Genomic DNA, 22,742 nt, shown 5'->3' with positions numbered 1-22,742 from the left:
ATTTCTCATCAATCTCAAACTGTTGAACAAATGGTAGACAATAGATTGGATATAATTTACAACTTGTTTTACAACATGAATTCAACAGATCAAAGAAAAGCTCAATAAAATAGAACAATTACATAGCTATGGCAAAGCCAATACTTAATAAAACATTACAGTTAGAAGAAGCTAACCTGTTTTGAACTGATAGGGTGTGAGGCTGGGCTGGGATCATGTAACAGGAACAGGGGTCTTCAATTTGGGAACTTTGAAGGAATTGGAGAACAGTTTTGGAGTTTCTAAAACGCTTAGTTCTTCAACCACTTTTCTCTTCAAACTTCTGCTACCCTAATGATCAAGAAAGAGCCAAATTAAATTACATAGTAAGCATATGAAGGACATGCTTATATGGGGTAAAATACATCCATGGCACTACTAACGTGATGTTCCCTAAACTTCAAAACCAGACATAAAAGTTCCTGAAATTTGACATATACTAACTTATTAGCAGTCCAAATGACCGTTGATCATTGGAAATACTGGCTGACCACGTGAAATGCCGATAAATCACTCCTTGAGGGTCATCTTGTTAGTAAAGGAGCGGTTTGTTATCAGTATTTCAGTGGTCTCAACCGGTAGCCGGTAAATCACACTCCTTGAGGGCCATCATGCTAGTAAAGGAGCGTTTATTTATCGGTATTTCATGAGGTTTCAATCGGTATAACAACATTTGATAGAGCTCAGGTACTTTTCATATCCGGTTTTGAAGTTCAGTGCCCATCATGTTAGTAACACCAAACTTGAGGGGCAGTGGATGTACCTTACCCTGCTTATATGCCATGATATGAAGTATAAACAAATCACAATCTTCAGACTTTTATGTCAGGTTTTACAAATGTTTTCTCTACATTCATAAGATCTAAATAATGAGTACCTTTTCACCATCCTTGAAGGGAAGAGCAGATTTTCCAGAAGATATTTCTTTCTTCACAGTTATACTTCTTCCCTTACTGAGAGTACTTTTGGCTCCCCTAGAAAGAGGTTTAGTCTCTGCATCGCCATGTTTTCTTAGTACAGGAGTTACATCAGTATTTCTAGACTCTTTCTTTGATTTCAACTCCTGGGTGAGTCTACAAATTTCCTCCTTCAATTTATCTCTATCAACCTCCAACTCAGCCACTTTAGATCTCAAACTTCCAATCATTTCATCTTTCTGGTCGTTACATGACTGCAGCTGCTCCGCGTTGGCTAGAACTTTGGCAATCTTGTTATTTGCCAGGTTGATCTCAGATTCCTTACTCTTCAATTTATCAGTGAGATCACTCTCCAATACACTATACTGATTCCATATGAAACTCTTCTCTTTCAAAAGTGCAGATATTTCAGAGTTCTTTTCTGAAGAAAGCTTCTCATATTCAAGCTTTAACCTCTTGACTTCATTACCCGTTCTAGAAGCACTAGATTTTAAATTACTCTGTGTACCTTCTTCCTTTTCTTTGTCAGTTTCGTTGGAATTTTTCTGAGAAGAATGAGAATTTCAAATCTCAGAATAGAATTTGAAAAGAAAATACAAATGAACTCTAGAAATTGGAAGGGAGCATACTTGTAGGATATGAGAAAGGTAGTCAAAACCAGCTTTGAAATCTGTCAATTCATCTTCTGTTTGTTCTGCAGATTATACAAGGTAAGTAAATGAAGTATCCAAAACTATAGTTGCAAAGCCACATGCTCTCCTACACTTCCTCTAAGAATTAAGGGTCAAAATGACCATTGATAGTCAGGACCAATTCAACCCAAATAGAATTTTAGATATCAAGTTGGCAAATTTTTACAAATTTGATCAATCAAGGACTAAGTTGATACCTTAAATTTTGATTTGGGGGCAGACAACGTTAATTCATCCCACTATCCTATCTTCAAAACTGTGAATTGATTCAACTTCCCTATTTTCCTAGCATCTGAAACCGTTTAAACAGAGACACTACCTCTCTGAGCATGAACTGCAAGAAGATGAATAAAGACAAGAAAAAATTTACCTAATTTTAATTTAAGAAGAGAAGCCTCTCTATGCTTCAGTCCAATCATCAAAGCAGATTTCGCAGACAGTAGCGAGTTGGCCATATCTTTCTCCATTAAAAAATCCTTCATCTAAACAGGAAATCACAAACATTCAGAAACCCCCAAATTCAAACATTCTCAAAACCCTAATTTTAATCCACAAGGTACAAAATTTCGAGGAAACTTGGGACTAACCTGTGAGATTTGATCTGTACAGAGACGAACATCGGAGACCCATCTCTCTTGTTGAGTCTTAATTCGATCTTCAAGTATTTTTCTTTCATCGAGGAGAAATTCTAGCTGTTGTTGCCGATTTTTGAGCAATTGTACAAGACCGTCGAATAAGATATCGACTTGAGGGTCCTTCTTAGTGCCCATTTTTGGAATTTTAAAGGGAAGAATAAATGAGGAAGAAGAAGGAGAAAATGGAGATTTGGAAATTGAAAATTGAAAATTAGGGTGGGCGCAGAGTAGAGCTGGAACAAGATTAAAACGGTATAATTTGCAAGAGCGCGCTTAACGGTCGTTTTTTAGTATTTCAAAATTTTAGGAAGGACCAATAAATGGCGTTCTGGTTTTGCCTGTCGAAGCTTCCTCTTAAAGTTGGATAATATTTTGGGCTTGGCCCAAAATTCTTTAATATGCTTTGTCCGAATACTTGTATTTGTATTTTGGATTAAAAAAAAAAAATCAGCTATGTATTTTGGATAAAAAGTTATTTACTATAATGTCTCTATTGTTTGTCATTATTAATCATTTGGTCCTTCTATCTATTTTGTTTTTAGATTTTTAACTGTTATATTTGGCATAAACAGACAGACAGAAAATAACATAGTAACATGACCATTTTGTATTATACTATAGTTATTCTATAGGTTAAAATATGGCTTAATACATCATTTGCCCCCTGAACTTGTCCAAAAAGCTTGATTGGCCCCTGAACTTTTAAAGTCTTCCGATAGCCCCCCGAACTTTCATAAAATGTTCAGTTAGCCCCCTGAACTTATGTAAAATGTAATCAATTGATCACTCGGTCGTAAAAAAGTAAGTTAAATGCGGAAGATGTATTCCACGCATCTTAGAATGTTATTACATAATTAAAAAATAGATTAAAAATGAAGTTATTATTTGCTCAACTATACAACTTGTCTTCTCTAGTATTAGAATCGTATACTCCGATTTTGGTCGTTTTACTTTTTTTTAAGACTCGTGGAATACATCTTCCGCATTTAACTTACTTTTTTTACGACCGAGTGATCAATTGATTACATTTTACGCAAGTTCAAGGGGCTAACTAAACGTTTTATGCAAGTTCAGGAGGCTATCAGAACACTTTGAAAGTTCAGGGGGCCAATCAAGCTTTTTGGACAAGTTCAGGGGGCAAATGATATATTAAGCCTTAAAATATGTACGGTTAAAAAATCTAAAAAGAACAGATAACATGGCCAAATAGTTAATATTGACAAAAGATAGGAATTTTAAAATGTGTTTTTCAAAATAGGGACTAAACGGTGTGTTTTGTAAAAGGATGAGGATTAATAAATTATTTACACAAAGTTTTATATATAAAATACCACATATGAAACAAATATAATAAGAATTAGGAGGAATAAAACTCCATATCCATACATATAACAACAGATAAAAAAAAAGACTTCAAAGAACAATAAAAACCACAAATTGTATAAAAGTGGTGAAGTCAGGATTTTATATATTGAGGTGTTAGAATTAGTTGGCAGACGGTGTCGAAGTTAGATTTATGGAGTTTGGAGAAATTTCTGAAGTCTAGCCCGTTAGAGCTGGGCAATTTTTTTTTTTTTACCTCCAACACCCTAAATGTTCGTTGTTTTGGTGCGTTGTAATAAAAAATTAAAAGTGTTCAGTATAAAAGAATTAGATATATTTAATATAGCTCTGATATTAATGATGGATTTATCACATATATAAATCCAAATATAAAATAAGGGATATCTAATTACCTCTTAAAGCGTAGATACTTGTTGAGATGATTGCAGTGTAAGAACGAAAATCATGGTCTCATATTACTGATGACGCGGCTCCTATGCTGAAGTTGTCAGGGAGAAGAAGCGATAGTTCATTAACTAAAAGCAATGAGAGAGAACTTTTGACTCACTTTATGTGTTAAAACTAGCTATAGACCCGTGCAACGCACGGATTTTATTTTTTAAAAAATAAATTCTAAAATCAATTGTGTTATCTATTAAAATTATTCATGTATAAATTTTTTAAATTTATTTATTTAAACAATAATTTAAAATTATTTGTACACTAAATAAAAGTAATTCAATAAATTGTATTTTAAGAATCAGTCTATATTATTAAATACTTCTTTAAACACTACATTTTGGGTACAATTAGATGTATTATCTTCCTCGTCACAAATAAGAATTTTCAATCCTTTTTTTGTTGTGACTCTTGAAACCGCAACATACATTTGACCATGGCTAAAAACAGGACGTGGAAGATATAATCTAACATGTGCAAGTGATTGGCCTTGACTTTTATTGATAGTCATAGCAAAGCAAACAACTAAGGGATATTGTCTTCGTTGAAATCGAAATGGCAATTTGATGTCTGATGGAGTCAAAGTAAGCCGAGGTATGAAAACCTTATGTCCAATGTTACAACCTGTAATTTTTGATGCTTCAATCACATGTTTTCCCAATTGTGTTACCACCAATCGGGTACCATTACATAGCCCAAGAGTCTGATCAATATTACGAAGTAGCATAACAGGTATTCCAATCTTTAATGTCAACTTGTGATTCGGCAATCCTGAAGAATTAATAGTATTCAAAAATTCAGGAGTATACACATCTTCATGACTATTTGAATGACTTTCAACTTTGCAGATAGAATCTGAACTCAAGTAACATATTTCTTCTCCTGGCCATCCAGACAACATATACTCATTCACCTTGTTAACAATATCCAATGTAGGTGCAAGAATGGTACGTTCTTGTAAGTATATTGGATCTTGAATGTTTTCAATGATACTTGGATATGTACTTTTGACAATGGCTCCAATAGGATCATCAACATCTTTGATGAGTAATTCTTCGAGTATATCGAATGTAGCTTCTCCGTCATTTTCCCCACCAATTGTTCCATCACCAATGCTTAAGATCCATTCAGAAAAAGATCTTAATTCTTCTGTATCAGTATTTGAATCTCGACTTTGAAGCCTCATGTTCTCGGTTAACTGAAGTACTTTACAATATCTCCACAAGTAAGATGAATTTATTGTAGATGATACTATGTTCTGTCTGCTAGCTTTTGGAATAACAGGCAATATTTGTCTGAAATCCCCACCCAAAACAACAACCTTTCCACCAAAAGGCAAAGCGATGCTATTACTATTTTGGAAGCGCATGATATCACGTAAAGTCCTATCAAATGCTTCAAAACAATGTTTATGAACCATAGGAGCCTCATCCCATATAATAAGTTGTGCTTTAATGAGTAGTTCAGCTAATGGGCTTCCTTGTTTGATGTTGCAAGTAGAATCTTTAGTGATTAGTATGGGTATACCAAATCGAGAATGTGCAGTCCGACCACCAGGCATAAGGAGAGACGCAATTCCACTTGATGCTACTGTTAGGACAATATCACCTTTAGCTCTAAGGAAAGATGACAAAGTCCTCCATATGAATGTCTTCCCAGTTCCTCCAAATCCATAAACAAAAAAGAATCCACTATTTTTCGATCCAATTTCCTTGATAATTGTTTCGAACACCATTTTTTTATCACTATTTAAAGACAACATAAGATGGTCACTTTCTTCTTCCAACAACTCTCTATCATAACCAAGTTCATCTTGAATGAGACTATTTCTTCTTTCCTCAATTAGGCATGCATCTGGGAATGGTAATGAAGGGTAATCTCTTAAGCTTTTCCCATTTCTATTCAGATTTTTCTCTATCTCAGAAAGTGTGAAGTTTTTTAACTGTTCATCATCCATTTGCAAATCTAGAAAACAAAACATGATACAGAAAATAAAAGTGTTATTTATCGGATCATGGTTTTCATTTCTATTATCATATATTTGATTCATTTTGATTTTCTAAATAAACAATGCAATGTTGATATCAATCCTACTATGTTTTTATGTGGAATTTTTGAATTTAAATGTAAGTAAAGATAAATTAAAGCAATGCACTATAAATGTATTACCTTGGTTATTAAGGAGCCTTCGTTGGCGATATAGGATGTCATCGGAAAGTAAATGCCATGTTTGATTCCAAACTGATTCCGGACTTATAATGCAATTTGAGAACAATAGAGAAGTAAACAATAAACGAAGAAAATGGCATGTTCCCCAGAAGGATGCTTCTTGAATTGCATATACGTACTCTTTGTCATCATCCAGTAAACCCAATGCAAAGCAAGCCTCTTTGAAAGTAGGGTATAAGATATTATTCATAGTTCTTATGTCATCATATTTGGTTGGGCCTTTCACAATATTCAACAATATTCTGAGATAATACAACTCACCTGCTCCTGGATGAACGTAAAATATTCTTCCAACACTTAGCCCACGCTTTCTAGGACACCATTTCTTGATCTTCTTTTTTATACTGGATGTAGGGTCAATTACTTCCACTTCTTTCCACACAAACTTATTTGGAAATTCAACATAAGTTAACTCTCGCGCTTCTGTATATTCTTCATTTGCTCTCATCCATTACAAAAACATGGTTCCAGCGTCATTACCTCTTCTAACAACATCCTCAATTGGCTCATCGTCATTAAACACAATGCTTTGTTCATTTGGAAGATGGAAATTGAGTCTTTCTACAGCCGGTTCACGGTAGTTAATGTGAAATGCAAATATTCTCCATGTTGCCTCACAAGGAGAAATGTATCTACAATCATAATACATTTTAACTTCATCCTCGATGCCATCACCAGCATTTCCCTTTTGTTGGTAAAAAGCAGTAGTTATTCGATCATTCCCCTTGTTTATGTACTTGAACAAATATTTGATTGCTCTATGTTGATTGCACCATTCCACATTAATATGCGCATCATATTTCAATAACAACTGCTGATTGTATGGCACAACATATCTATTGTCGAGAAGAATTTTGTTTTTCAATATTGTTCTTCCATTATCTCTTCTCATGTACAACGGATATCCATTTTCATCAACACTTGTCTCCTTATTAAATTTCTTTGGAAAGCGCTTGGAACATTTTCCATCTTTCATGCATGGTGATTTGTTATTTGAAACACCACAAGGGCCATGTAGCATGAACTTTTTAACCAACTCATGTAATTGAGGATTCTCACCCGGTTCTGGAATTTCTGCTGAAATGATCTTGTCAATATCTTTTCCCGACGGATGCTTATCTTCTGGATGCAAGAACAACAACATATGTGCATGTGGCAGGCCACGTTTTTGGAATTCAATTGTATACATAACTGGAAAATTTGTCATGTACAAACATGTGTAAGAATACTCATTATTGAAATGTTCTAAATTATAATATTATAAAAAATAAGGACTTACGGGCTTTTATCCTTCCAAATACTTTATCATTTTTCAAGTCATGAACCAACTTATCCAACTTCATCTTGAAAACTCTTGTTATTATATCTGGTCTATCTTCTGCTTTTAAGCCTTCTTTGTCAATGAATCTTTGTATTTCCACCCACTTTGAGTTGCATATGAAAGTGATGAAAATATCAGGATATCCAGTCCAGCGACATATTGCCATCGCATCTTGATAATTTTGCATCATGTACCTAAGGTTAATATCAAACACTTATATTAGTTAAGATTTTGTTAGATAATGTTATATGTAATATTTGAAATTTAACAACTAAATGAAAAACATTAACTCAATTTTGAATTTTTTTTATAATTTAAGAGTACACGCACCTTGCACCACCAACGTATGATGATGGTAGAATGATTCTTTTCCTACTTGAGGATGGGTTGGTTTCGCCTTTCAATATTGCATCTGATAGCCCTTTATATAAATCTGCTCTCAATTTTTTTTTGATTGTTCCTAATGTAGCTCAACCTTTCGGCCTCTATCATTGTGTAAGAATCAACCAAAAATTGCTGAAACAACTTCCGTGAATTCAAAATAGATGATCGTTCATTGTTTCTTTGTTGTATTCGATAACAAAAAAACTCCCGCATACTAATTGTTTCCCTTTTTCCATTCTTATTATTGTTAAACAAAATATCTTTTCGAAATCCATCCTGGCCTAATGGAAAAAGCAATGGATACTGCATAGGCAGATAAGATGGATGTAACTCATTAATACGCTTCAACATACCATTCTTAGTCTCGATTATAATGTCTCTGCATGTTTCTGAAGTATCAACATCTCCCACTATTAAACCCGCAACTTCCGAAGCACTTGGCATGTTGTACCTTCACCCATCTGTTTTCCTACCTCCAATCAATCTTAATTTTACCTTTGGATATTCATCACCAGACAATCTATCCCTGGCTACTCTAAATGACTGTGCTAAAATATTGTACTCGTCCAACATAACTTTTAGGCCCTTAATGATGGATTCATCAAAACGTTTCTTCGAATTTCGAGAACTGGATTGATATATTGAAAAAGGTAACAATTAGATAAAAAAATTAATTCTGCTACAGTAATGATAAAACATATAATAACGTACCAAAAAGATCCCGCTTTGTTAGAAATCTCATTCTCTGTATCATGTATGTAAAGTTGTGCAAACTTTGGTTGTGATCCATGTTGTGGTAGCAAACTACCAATCAAGTGGCAATTTTGACCATTAAGTCTTGGTACATTATCCCAACTATTTATTGGGTATGAAAGATTGTATTGCTTTATATGCACCAACCAAATCCCAGAAGACCTTCATAGCTTTACACCCGCGCAATGCACGGGATTTTACACGGATTTTTTTTTCTTAATATCTTATTAACATATGAAAATTATCCTATAAAATATTTAAGAAATATATAAACCTGATGGATTTTATTATAATTTGTTTAGTCAAAAATATAGATGGACTAATTTCTGTAAAAAAAAAATTCTATTATACAATAGTCTATCCTTTATTGCAAGCATATTATATTTCATATTATTAAAAAAAATATCTATGATAGTTATATATTAAAACATATGGTATTAAGTTAAATTTTGTTTAGTAAATTATAAAACATCATTTTTTTTATGTCCTTTCCCCCCTTCCTGGAAACCACAGGCATAAATCTTTGTTATGCACCTGAGTTTCTTTTTCCCCTTCCATCCATTCCCTTCCCCCTAAAACCACCGCCGGAACCCTTTCTAATTCTAATGATCATTAAAAACATATATTTTTTTAATCTACTTATTATGGATCCATTTCCTATGCCCTTGAGTAAAAAGTATTTATTTAGTTTGTATATTTCAAGTGCAAACAATGATAAACACTATACACAACATAGCCATTTAAGATAATTAGGATTTTGAGTTCAAATATGTTGTACATATAAAGAGTATAAGAAGCATAAAAAACTAATAAAACGTGAACATTACTTAAGAATCCGAAATGGATCTTCCACTTAGCTACCCTAAGTAGCAATTATGAAAATTCGTAACATACAAAAACAGAATCTTAAAACTAATGAAATCCTTAACTTAAAACTAATGAAATCCTTAACGACTTAATGAAATCCAAGTTAAGGACCAAGAAAACACTGTAGCTTAATCAATTTCTTCAATCTTAGGACCTCAAAACACTGCAGCTTAATCAACTTCTTCAATCTTAGGACCTCAACTTCTTCAATCTTAGGACCTGCACAGCTGCTACCAGCAGAGGTACCATCATAGTCTATGCCACCACCAATGTCAGGATCAGCTCCACCCTGGTACATTTTGGCAACAATAGGATTGCATAAACTCTCTAGGTCTTTCATCTCATCCTCATGTCTCAGCAATGACTAATCATAAATAACTGTATAAGCAATGACTAATCATTTATTTTTAGGAAAAACAAATAAATGTAGTAGGTGTATGTATATGAAGAGTAGCTCCTTACATTAAACCAAAATTGAAATTGGAAACTCATATTTAGATAATAGATGTGATAAATATGAATATGAAGAGTAGTTCCTAGTGCTTGTAAGAAAGCACATTCATCCTAGAAATATGAGGTTGCATGACTTATATTTGATAAGCCAAAAAGTATGTTAATTGATTTAGAAACATTAAAGTAGACTCCACTAACTTCAATCATCTTTCCAGCAACCTAGCAAAACTACAGGCTCTTTCCGATTGAGCAAACTCTACTGTGAAAGAAACAAAAAATCCATACAAACATCTAATTCACTTGTTCATAACATCCTTCATGCATACAAGAACATCCTTCATAACATCCTTCATGATATTGGTATGTCGGGTTCCTTTTACACCTGGACTAACAAGCGATTTGGGACGGCTCGGGTTAATTGTCGGTTGGATCGAACTCTCACCTCTGCTTATTTTCTTGAGCATTACAACAACGTCTCCTGTACTAGTCTCGCTAGAAGCCACTCGGATCATCATCCCTATTCTTCTCTGTAGCGACTTATTGTCTCATGGTTCACCGAGATTTCGGTTCCAAAGCATGTGGCTAACCCATCCGGACCTCAAGAGTGTAATTTCGGATTTCTGGCAGTCATTCTCCGAGCATCTCCCGCCTATGCAGGTTCTCATTGCCAAACTCCGATGTTTGCGCCCTATTCTCAGAAAATGGAACAAAGAGGTCTTTGGTCACTTAGATACAAACATATCTAAGGCAGAAGCCGCGCTTCTTGAGGTGCAACAGTTCATTGAAGTGGAAGGTATGACCGAGGAGCGTTGCCGACATGAGGTCTCTGCCCAATCAGAATTAGATCTACAACTCCTGAGAAAGGAGATTTACGCTAAAGATCGTAGTCGTGTGCGGTGGCTCAAAGAGGGGGATCGAAACACTGCTTTCTTCCATCAGTATGCAATGATTAAATCGCAGACTGCTGGCATCTCTGCCCTTGAGATCGACGGGACCATCTCGATCTCACAGCAGGACATTACGACCCATATTGTGAACTATTACGAGGACTTGTTTTCGGCCCCCGCATTCTCTTCTTCGTCCTTCTCTGAAGTGGCACAAGTTGTACATTGCCTTGTTACTGATGATGAAAATGCCTCACTTTTGACTTGCCCTACTAAGGAGGAAATTAAGGAAACGATTTTCGGGATGGATGGGCTCAGCGCCCCGGGACCGGATGGGTTCAATGGAGTTTTTTTCACTACCTTTTGGGAGATTGTTAGCTCTGATGTGTGCGCTGTGGTAAGAAGCTTCTTTACTTCTGGTTTTATGCTACCTGGCCTCAATTCAAATACAATGGTGCTTCTCCCCAAAGTTGAGGGTGCTATTCGGATCGACCAATTCCGGCCAATTGTCATGGGAAACTTTGTTTTTAAGGTAATTACAAAAATATTGGCTAATCGGATCTCTGGAATTGCTGCACGAATCATATCTCCGAACCAATTTAGTTTCGTAAAAGGAAGAAACATCTCACATTGCATTGCCACGGGTTCTAAAGGAATTAATGTTTTAGATAAGCACGGACTCGGAGGTAACATGGCATTAAAAATTGACATCCGGAAGGCCTTCGACACCATGAACTGCGATTTCATCATTGCGGTACTTGCGGCCTTTGGTTTCTCTCCGGTCTTCAGGGCTTGGATTAAGAGCATCTTCGATTCGGCCAGGATCAGTATTGCTTTGAACGGGTCACCCAAGGGGTACTTCAGATGCACTAGAGGGGTCCGACAAGGTGATCCGCTCTCTCCGATCCTTTTCTGCATTACGGAAGATTATCTTAGCAGATCTCTCCTCCATTCCGTTAATACTGGAGTTCTTAAGCCGATGAATTATGTGAGAAGAGTGGCATTTCCTTCGCATCTCTTATTTGCGGATGATATCCTCTTATTTTGTAAAGCATCGATGAATAATATGAATGCCATTGGGAGAATATTTGCGGATTATGCCAGGTTATCTGGTCAGGAGGTAAATTGGGTAAAGTCTGAATTGATTATTGGTACTGGGGTTCCTTCTCACCGTGTTTCGCATTTAACAGGGGCTATGGGTCTGTGCCTTGGCACCTTGCCGCTAGTTTACTTGGGCGTCCCTTTGTTCAAAGGAGCTCCAAAAAAACGCCAACTACAGCCTATTGCTGACCGCATCATGGCTAGGTTCAGTGGTTGGAAGGGAAAGTCCTTGTCTATGGTTGGTCGACTTGCACTCATTCAATCTGTAATTACAAGCTCTTTACTTCACTCGTTTTCGGTTTATAAGTGGCCTTCTGCTTTACTGGGTCGCTTGAATCAATATACTCGAAATTTTATTTGGACTGGAGAGGTCAGAAAACGTAAGCTGGTCACGGCCCCTTGGAAAGTTTGCTGCATCTCTATAAAAGAGGGGGGTCTGGGTCTTAAAGATTTCGCCATATTAAATTCTGCTATGCTTGGTCGTTTGAGTTGGGACCTAATACGCAGCTTCCCATTCATTGCATTCTTCCGTAAATGTTCCTCAACGCATACAACCTACCAAAGCGCTCGCCGATTCATTTTACTGTCTGGAGTTCCCTTCGATCCAACTTCTCACAGATGAAGTCTGACGTTCTTTGGTTTATTGGGCAACATTCAACTTTGTTATTTTGGTTTGATGAATGGATTCAACCATCTTTGTATTTACAAACTGCTGATTATCTCACGGATCGCTCCATGGTAATGGATCATTGGGAAGACGCTATTTGGCATAGCTTACCTGACCTCCCAGTGGAGCTGATCGCTAGGATCGAATCAATTAAGATGGGGGAGGATGAGATGGATGCCTGTATCTGGACAGCCTCAATCACGGGTCAGTACACGGTTAAAAAAGGTTACGCCTTACTCAAACCATCTCGGGAGCCGGCGACTTGGGCAACTTTTATTTGGAAACATTTCTTGCCCCCAACGAGATCATTGATATGTTGGAAGGCTATACAAAATCTATTACCAACACATGAGGAGCTTCGGAAGCGTGGATTCCAATTCGCCTCTTGTTGTGCCCTGTGTAATGTGGCTGAAGAAACTAATTCGCATTTGTTAATTTCATGTCATTTCACCGAGACGGTTTGGAAGGTGGTTTTCTCTTTATTTGGCCTACGATGGCGGATTTTTCGGGACTTTAGGGAGCTTATTGACTTTGCATTGACGGTCAACTTCAGCAGTCAGATACGGAATCTCTGGAATGCCGCAATTGTGTGCGGGGTATGGGCTGTTTGGCTAACATGGAATTTGGTCATTTTCGAGGAAAAACCACCTGATATACACCACTTATTAAGATCGATTTGGACATCCATCCGTCAAGCGGATTATAATAGTCGAGGAACTATGCGCAATACTATGTCTGATTTCCACATTCTGAAGTAGCTCTCTCTTACTGGCAGGAACTCTACGGCACCCCGTATCACAGAAGTGTGTTGGTTTCCCCCGCCCCAAGAATGGATGAAGGTCAACACCGATGGTTCTGCAATGGGGGCTCCTGGACCGGTTGGCGCGGGTGGAATATTTCGTAACTCTCGCGGATTCGCCCATGGTGCATTTTGCTTTCATATTCCTACCGCATACGCTTTTGTAGCAGAGCTACAGGCAGTTATAAATGCAGTGGAAATTGCTTGGACGCGTGGATGGACTCGGCTATGGATTGAGGCGGATTCCACATACGTGGTTGACAAACTAAAATCACGTTCTACCGCGGTTCCCTGGTTTGTCTTGCAAAGCTGGAAAAAATGTTTATCCCGTCTCCGGCTTATGACCTATTCCGCCACACATATTTTTCGTGAGGGGAATGTGGCCGCTGATCGATTGGCTAGAGAAGGATTAGTCACCCGTGATTACGCATGGTGGGACACGGCTCCAATTTTCTGTGACTCCCTTATATATCAGGATTTAGCTGGCTTCAGCCAATTTAGATTTTCTTAACTTGTTTTGCCTCATTTGGCTGTAGTTCATGTTCTTTGATACTGCTCTGTAACGATATTTCATTTATTATTTATTATATATATATTCTTTCGGGTTCGGTTTTGCCCTGGGTTCGGAGGGTGCCAACCTAGTTGGCATGCTCTGACCCAATGGCTATGCCGGATTCCAGCTTTCATTAAAAAAAAACATCCTTCATGCATACATTTGAAGTCAAATAACTTTTTTTTGCAGAATCAGTCACAAAATGAGCATTCATAGTAAGTTACTTACTGTGGTGTATGTATTTAGCCTCAAAAGATAAATTTTGGTGTTAATTTTTGCAAAACAAACTTTGCTAAAGTTTAACTTGTATCAAGGACCTACTTTAAGAATTAAAAGATAAAGACCTTCCATTTCATCCAATTGAGACTCAACAAACCATCATATAAATGTATAATTAATAAAGCTGTTCTGCACAAATATCAAAAGACCAAAACATAAAGCTGTTCTGCACAAATATCAAAAGACCAAAACATGTGTAATTAAAGATCAAAATACTTAAAGATCATATACTCATCAATTAAAATGTCCATCCAACTCAAATGCTTAAAGATCTTCATGATTTTAAACCTTTAGAATATAACAATTTGCAGTGAAATAGAAGAAAAGGCACCTGAAATTGGGACTGAATGAGATAAGATCAGAGCTTCTTTGACGAAGCAGCCCCTGGCTTACTCCCTGCTGACAAAGGTAAAACATCAATCAAGTTTAATCCACAAAGAACAATTAAAATTCAAATACAATTGATAGAACACCCACAAAAAAAAATTGGGCGTACATGCTTTTAACACTAACATGAAACTTCGCAGCAAGGTTTGAATAGATAGTTAAAACAACCAACCCCCGAAACTCTACGAAAATCATGGTCTCATATTACTGATGACGTGGCTCCTATGCTGAAGTTGTCAGGGAGAAGAAGCGATAGTTCATTAACTAAAAGCAATGAGAGAGAACTTTTGACTCACTTTATGTGTTAAAATATAGATTAGGTTTAGGTAGTTTGTGTATCCTTATATAATATACTCCCTCCATTCTCAAATAAGTGTCGTTTTAGAATTTTCACACAAATTAAGAAACACAATTAATATGCACTTAAATTAATAAATTTATATGGATGAACTAAATAAAAATTCTCTCTTATAATGATTGGAGAAGAAACTTTAAAAGCTTAAAAAACACATATATCAAGACAAAATTTAAATGTTTAGACCAAAAAACTATACTAAATTTTATTGAAAAACGAAAACGACACTTAAAAATGAACAAAAACAATTATCTATAACGACACTTATTTGAGAATGGAGGGAGTAGCTAGCAATTAAACCAAATCTTAATTATCCACTTAAATATGGATCTGATCTATTCAAATTGGATAAATATTTGACCTGAACCGAATATTTCCTATATAACATTTCGAGAATTGTAAATTTTGTTGTGATAATATAATATTTATGGTTTTCGATGTTAGTAAAAGAAAAAAGAATTTTTAGCAATACTTTTTTTATTCGCAATTGTACTTATATTAAACGATAAAGAAAAAACTCCATTTCATGTTATTCGAAAACATGATTTTCCAAATTATAAGTATTTCCCAAATTATAAGTAGACTGATAATCATTAGACCAAGACCTTCACCACTTAATGATACTATTAATGTTTGGATGGTATTTTAGTCTAATTGATTTTTTTTATTTAAGTAACTTAATTTTGTTATTTATATTTATATAAATAATCCATACCATTTCAAGTCACTATTTTCGCTGAAAAGCTATGTCAATGGAGAATAGATTAACACTTAATTTGCAATTTCTCTCAAGTGCGTTTATTTATTTATTTTTCTAAGAAGATTAATCAATTTCTTTTTTTTTTTGAAGATAAGATTAATCAATTTCAATTAGTGATATAAAAAAAATTATGTACATTAATATTTTTTTATAATATCGACTATTTTTTATATGTTATAAATACACTAATTTAGAAATTCTTAACACATTTTATAAATCTTAAATCCTAAAAAAAATATTTTAAACTCCTAGTTATAAATCCTATTACTTTTTTTTGGTAGGAAAGGAAAAGAAAAAACAACAAAAACCAACACCTAATCCGGGATTAGCTTAGGGAAGCTAACCCCCACCCGATCATCAGACAGAAACGAACAAAGGAAGTTCGGAGGAGAAGAAAAGGTTGAAATTCCCGGCATCCTTTCATGGCCCTCCGCAACAAGGCGATCTGCCACCTTATTCTGCTCCTTGTACACATGACAAAAGGAGATGATATCGAATGAAGAACACAATATTCTGATCTCTTTAACAAGGTTTTGGCTACTCAAGCACATAGCCTTGTTGTTAGCAATCATATTAACTGCTTCAAGTTGTCAGAATCCACGAGCAGCCTTTTCAGCCCCAGGTCAATGGCCAATCTAAGTCCAGAGAAGATACCCTAGAGCTCAGCAGAAAAGGAAGAGCCCATCTCCAGATTCTGAGTAAAGCCAGACACCCAATTGCCTCCAGCATCTCTCAGTACCCCTCCAGCCGCAATTCTGCCGTCCACAAGACACGAGTCATCGGTATTTAATTTCACAATCCCTTCCCCCGGTCTACTCCAACCCAAAAGATGCTCAACAGATCTCTGGCTAGTACTGGCTAAATAATCCCCTTTGGAGCTATTGATAATAGTGTTAATTTTCTTGGAGAAATAATCAGGTAGATTAGGAAGCACTATAACTTTTTCTCCAAACACCTCAGTATTCCTCCACTGCCAAAATTGGTGACAGACAACGGCAAAGAGGATAGCACCATGCTCCATCTGAGGCAATAACACACCATTAACACCATTTAACAACCAATCGTTTTCAGAGTGGGCAAAGAAGTTAGGTAGCAACTGGCTCAGAATCACTTTCTTCCACACATTCTTACTCTTCGCACAATCCCTAAGAACATGACAGATGGTTTCTGCCTGAACTTCGCACCTACAACAAGTATCTGCCTCAACTAAATGGCGTCTCTTCCTTTCCACATTAGTAAGCAACCTATTCTTTGCGCTAAGCCATAGGAAGCTCCTAATGCGATAAGGAACTTTTAAGGCCCAAATATTCTTCCAAGAGATTGAAGGAGGGGTATCCAAGTTAAGACTGAAAGCTTCAAATGCAGATTTGCAGAAATAAGTACCATTATTTGTAAAAGACCAACAGTGACTATCCCTATCCTCCTCTTTACTACTAACTTTAACTCCACAAATTTTCAGGAGCGTTTCCAGATACTTAACATATATTAAAAATAAAATTTACTTAATTTAAAATATTATCTAATATAATTATATATATAATTTTTTAAACTAAATTTGAATGTGATAACTTGTTACATGGTCTCGCTTACGTGTCAAAGCTGTGATAATGATCTGACGTCATAGTGAACCTACAAAACAGTATGTAGGTCAGACAAGACCAGAATCCGGTAAATCCGCTCTGATGTCCAAGTCAGTTTAAGATTTAAGACTGAATATGAGAGTAAGAATAGGTTTTAGAGACAGTAGTTAATATACCGAACCTTGTGACAATATCTGTCTATTTGTAGTGTTTATTTAGGTTTAGAGTTTGTCACATCTTTAGAAATCCTTATGGAGCTAGAATTCCTTACTTCTCAAGGAGTCAGAATCCTCAGAGAAGTCATTTGTCTCATAAGTTTTCGGACAATTCCCTTGATTTTTGGAGGTTTAGGAACCCGCTAGCGGTGATAGGCTGTTATTGTTAGGCTTGGGCCGTTCTGGGCACGATCAGACCGTCTTGGATTGTTATTGTTGGATTTGGACCGTTGCGAACATATTTGTACTTTCATTGTCTGGTTGTGAGTCGAAGATGGTGCTGACGTCATGCACGTGACAGCATGATATCATTATGTAATTTTCCAAATATTAAATCCTAATGAGACAAGAAGTGGGCTAAAAAATGATATTTTGGTTGAACAGCCCTTACCCATTAATGAAAGAGCCCATTTATATATCTAAATTCCAAAAACATACCAAACATAAATTCTGCTCAACTAAACTTACACGTGTTCCAGTCCAGACAGACATAACTCAATTTTCATCTTCTTCCTCCTCACTATTATACATCATATCGGATCTTACTTTTCTTTTCTGAATTTAATCATCGGTTCTGTGTTTCCCTTAATTTCCCTTCCCATTCATAAAGGGACCTAGAGATGAAGGCGACTAAGAGGCCGATCCACGCGGTGTCCACATGGGTTCGGAAACAGCCACCGAAGATCAAAGCTTTTCTAGCGGTGGTTTCCGCCATGGCTGCTCTGGTTTTTCTTCGGATGGTCGTTCGCGATCACGACAACCTTTTTGTTGCCGCTGAGTCTGTTCATGCCATTGGCATTTCTGTCCTTATCTACAAGCTCACTAAGGAGAAGACTTGTGCCGGTAATTATAACCCATTCAGCTTCTAATTTGTATCGAATTATTCACTTGATTGGATAGAATTGAATTTAGGTCTTTCTGGATTTTACCACATCACTGAGAAAAACAAAAGCTAAATTTAGCAACATTTTTTCTTTTTTGCGACGTGATCATTCTGATAGTGTTATTCCTCTTTAGGATCGGCTAATTTTTTTTAATAAGATTTGGGGATTAAATTCTGTCTATTCAATTATTTCAAACGTTTGAAGAGGACGAATTATGTATCTTGCACTTTACTGATTTTGTAATATTGGGTGCTGAAATTGGGAGTTTCAGAATTTGAAGGATGTGTTTTCGCATATAGTTTTCTTTGGTGAATTTCAAAGTTCACGAATGATAAATAGAACACAAATGCCTCTTTCAAACGTTAGCACAATTTGGATACTTTCCGGTGCACTACGCCGCCCGGCTAAGGAAGTGTCCGGGGGATCCCACCACAAAGGTGTATTGGGGGGCAAGCCTTCCTCTGCCAGTTTTTGTGGCACGAGGCTGCTCCTAAGACTCGAACGTCAAGGCTCGCCCTCCCAATTTGGATACTATGTTTTCAAATTTTGATTGCTCTCAGCGTGAACTATCTAATGCATATACGCCATATTACTGTGTTGTAACATCAAATAATCTTGGCATTGGTTGAGTTCATAAGTGTTACCTCTTTGCAGGACTTTCACTGAAAACACAGGAGCTGACAGCAATATTTTTAGCTGTTAGACTGTATTGCAGTTTTGTCATGGAGTTTGACATACACACTGTACTTGATTCGGCGACCTTGATAACAACCATGTGGGTGATTTATATGATTCGCTTTAACTTGAGAACCAGTTATATGGAAGATAAAGACAATTTTCCAAATCATTTTGTTGTGAGTATTCTTTTCTTTCAAGTCTTGGTCCAGCTGTATAGTTGATTCTTAATGTTTTTTTGCTCATTTTGAGAACACCCCCCCACCCACACACACACACACCACGGAAAAGGAAAGAAATAAAAAACGCGGAAAAAAGTACGAGTTTAAGTTGTCATTGGATGTGTGGTTGAGTGTACATTCCAGTGCATATTTTAGTGACAGGTGACAGATAAAGATTCAGAATGTGATGATATATAGAATATTTTTTTGTAGGAATTTGATTTCCTCCAATTGATGGACCATAAATGTAGAGTCAGATGTAAGCTATAACAAGTTGTGTTGTGAATCTTTTGATGAGCATTTATGGTCATAAGAAGTAGATATCTGAGCTTTTGTGTTTACATATACACTTACATGGTTACAGTATGTGTTTGACAAGCTGTGTTAGGATCCTATTAGTGGGTTTTTCATAGTCATGATGAGATTCACTATGTAGAACCCCGTGATTTTTTATTATTATTTTTTTGTTTCTCATTTTTTGGACATGATCTTGGAAATTGAGTTCAGTTACATTTAGTATTCTGTTATTACATATAGTTTCATTAGAGAAAGAAAAATACAAATAAATTAAGAGTTGAACTATGCTTTAGCGTGCACATTAGCTTTATATGAGATGGAGGTAACCTATAGGTTAAATGTCCTAAATTATGTGTTTTCCTAGAAAGCATTTATAAATTAGGCGTTTCCAGTCGCCAAAATCTCTGCTGGAAATGGTAGGGCTAGCATGCTATTTTAATTGTAGGCTTTACTTTCTTTCTATTAACAATTTAGAGGAATTTTGCGTAGAATTTTGTGTTTTAAAACTTCATCAATTGAGTGTACTGGTAATGATACACTGGAGTTTGATCTTTATTTTTTGTTTGGAAACAATATCTTTAAGCCCCTGATCTTTTCGATTTATATTGATTGAGCCTCTGATCTTTTCAATTGACACATTAAGTCTTTGTTTGCCAAATTGGTTAGTTGTAAACATAAAACATCTGATTCAGTTACAACTTACAAGAGCTTACTTATTTCATTTGAGTCTGAAATATGTTAAAAATGCAAATTCTGAACTCATATAAAATGAATAATGCTCTGCTAACCAAGTTTATTGAAAGATCAGGGGCTTAATGAACACAAATCGGAAAGATCGGAACATCGGAATGCTTTTTTTCCCTTTCCATTTTGCAATTTGCATATGTTTGTCTGAATTTATTCTTTTCTGATTTTGATGCAGTTGATACCGTGTGCTGTGCTATCTCTTCTTATTCATCCAACAACACAACATTATCTAATTAACAGGATCTGCTGGGCTTTCTGTGTTTACCTTGAAGCAGTTTCAGTGCTGCCTCAACTTCGGGTCATGCAGAATACAAAGGTATAATTGATATGACTTGTGCTTACTAATTGCGTCTGAGTATGGTTTGGTTCATCACCAGTTATCCAGAGCTTAAGTTTGCAATTGCGCCATTGATAATGTAGTGTTTCTTTCTAACCACGACTTTGCCATTTTTGATATAGACGACGAACACTTCTCTTAACTTTACTTTTGTCTGATTTCAGATTGTTGAACCATTCACAGCACACTATGTTTTTGCGCTTGGAGTAGCAAGATTCTTAAGTTGCGCTCATTGGGTGCTCCAGGTTTGATACTACTGCTTTGGAACTAGTCTTCCGGATATGATTTCGATATGTTAACATCAAACAATATTGTATATCGGTCTCGTAGGCACAAATAGAGAGATCAACATTCATGTGATTGAAACACAATTGTTTTTTTTGGTTTTGCTATGATTGAATGAATGAATTATATCTATCTTCGAACAGGTACTCGATAGCGGGGGACGCCTTTTGACAGCACTAGGCTACGGATTGTGGCCTCCTATGGTCCTAGTTTCAGAAATTGTACAAACATTCATTCTTGCTGATTTTTGCTATTACTACGTCAAGAGGTAGGTAACTGGAATTATTCATTTTGCGATAATGCATTATCGGTCTCTGTAAAACAAACATATTGGTTTTGTTCGATGCAGTTTGTTTGGTGGACAACTTGTTCTACGTCTGCCGTCAGGAGTGGTGTGAACAAAGTTTGATATGCAGAAGCAAGAAAAGTGCATCGGCAGAGAGAGTGTTGTTGCTGCTGGCTTCTGAAGGTTAAATGGGGTAGTTTATATAGACACTTGGTTCTCTTCTCGTGTCCTTTGCAGCCGATTCGGGTTAGGGGTTCATTGAAATAGGTGGACTGTAAAGTTTGGGGTGCATTGGGATTTTGATATTATGGTAACTTAATAATTTAGTAGGACCTTTTTAACCTATAAGTAAGTAGAGTAACAATGTAATGGGTAAAAACTCTGCAATGATGGATTAAGAGTTCTTTTTTTTTGCTCTCATGGAGATTGTTTTATGTGGCAATCAAATCAAATGAAATCAATCTTTAATCTCCATTGATACTTGTGTTGTCTCTACCACTTTCATTTGATGGAATGTTCCAGTCAGAGGTGCATATTAGGCTTGGGTGGTCCAATCCACTGTCAACTTGGTATTTAAATTGTAATTGCTGCTTACTAATATTCCTTTTCGGGTGTTTGGTTGTTCCTTTTCATGCTCATGTTTACCTTTTCATTTTAAAAATGAGAGTTTTAAGTGTTTGGTTAATTATTTCTATTTACCTTTTACACCTGAAAAGTAGCTTTTTACAAAAGCAGGGAAACAACAACAGCAGTAAGTAACCCAAACGGGAATGCCTATAAGGGCATATTTGTGATTGAGTGGTGGACGGATACCTGGACGTTTTTTTTTTGGCTGTCTGCACCACGGCTGTTTTATCTTTTGTACTTCATTGTAAATTTTTTTAACATTGTATGTTTGTTGTTAGAATTTTGTTTATTATTTTCGGATATGTTTATTTTTTACTTGGGTTTATGGTATTGTTTAAGGCTTTTCATTATTTTTGGTAAATTATATGGACATTATTTTTACTTGTATGTCTGTTTTTATATTAAATCATTTTATATTATTATTTTTAGATAATATTTTAATCGTATTTATATAATAATTTATTTATTAACAAATAAGAAAATATAAAACCAATTAAGGTTGGTTTGACCTCAAGTTATTTAAGTTAGATGTTGAATTTGAGTCTTAGCGTACGTACAAAGCTTTAATTGGAAAAAGATTCACTTAAAAGGGTGTTTGAGAAGTTTCGAACCGAGAAATCAAAAAAATTATAAAAAAAACGTAAAATTAAAAATATGACTAATTCTCGACTAATCTTTTAATCTTCGAGGTTAATGTTTGCCTGACTAGCGTCAAACAACACTTCTTTTAG

The 22,742-nt window shown here is 35.9% G+C and overlaps 2 protein-coding genes and 1 pseudogene across 2 annotated transcripts; 1 reads left to right on the top strand and 2 right to left on the bottom strand.

Moving 5' to 3' along the window:
* Positions 1–22: 22 nt before the first annotated feature.
* LOC136234699 (uncharacterized) lies at positions 23–2,594 on the bottom strand. Its single transcript, XM_066024173.1, has 5 exons — positions 2,236–2,594; positions 2,019–2,130; positions 1,586–1,650; positions 917–1,501; positions 23–330 (listed from the first exon to the last, which is right to left on the bottom strand). The coding sequence occupies exons 1-5, from the start codon at positions 2,416–2,418 to the stop codon at positions 214–216; spliced, it is 1,062 nt and encodes a 353-aa protein (XP_065880245.1). The 5' UTR covers positions 2,419–2,594; the 3' UTR covers positions 23–213.
* Positions 2,595–4,366: 1,772 nt separating this feature from the next.
* LOC136200441 (uncharacterized) lies at positions 4,367–10,587 on the bottom strand (annotated as a pseudogene).
* Positions 10,588–18,109: 7,522 nt separating this feature from the next.
* Positions 18,110–21,858, top strand: LOC136201042 (uncharacterized). The gene is made up of 6 exons (XM_065991589.1): positions 18,110–18,495; positions 19,191–19,390; positions 20,652–20,792; positions 20,978–21,058; positions 21,242–21,366; positions 21,448–21,858. The coding sequence occupies exons 1-6, from the start codon at positions 18,273–18,275 to the stop codon at positions 21,494–21,496; spliced, it is 819 nt and encodes a 272-aa protein (XP_065847661.1). The 5' UTR covers positions 18,110–18,272; the 3' UTR covers positions 21,497–21,858.
* The last annotated feature ends 884 nt before the right edge of the window (positions 21,859–22,742 follow it).

The sequence above is a fragment of the Euphorbia lathyris genome, chromosome 7 (assembly GCF_963576675.1).
Source record: "Euphorbia lathyris chromosome 7, ddEupLath1.1, whole genome shotgun sequence".
NCBI classification, from domain to species: domain Eukaryota; kingdom Viridiplantae; phylum Streptophyta; class Magnoliopsida; order Malpighiales; family Euphorbiaceae; genus Euphorbia; species Euphorbia lathyris.
Note: the sequence above shows the minus strand (reverse complement) of the source record. Positions and strands in the feature narration are given on the sequence as shown.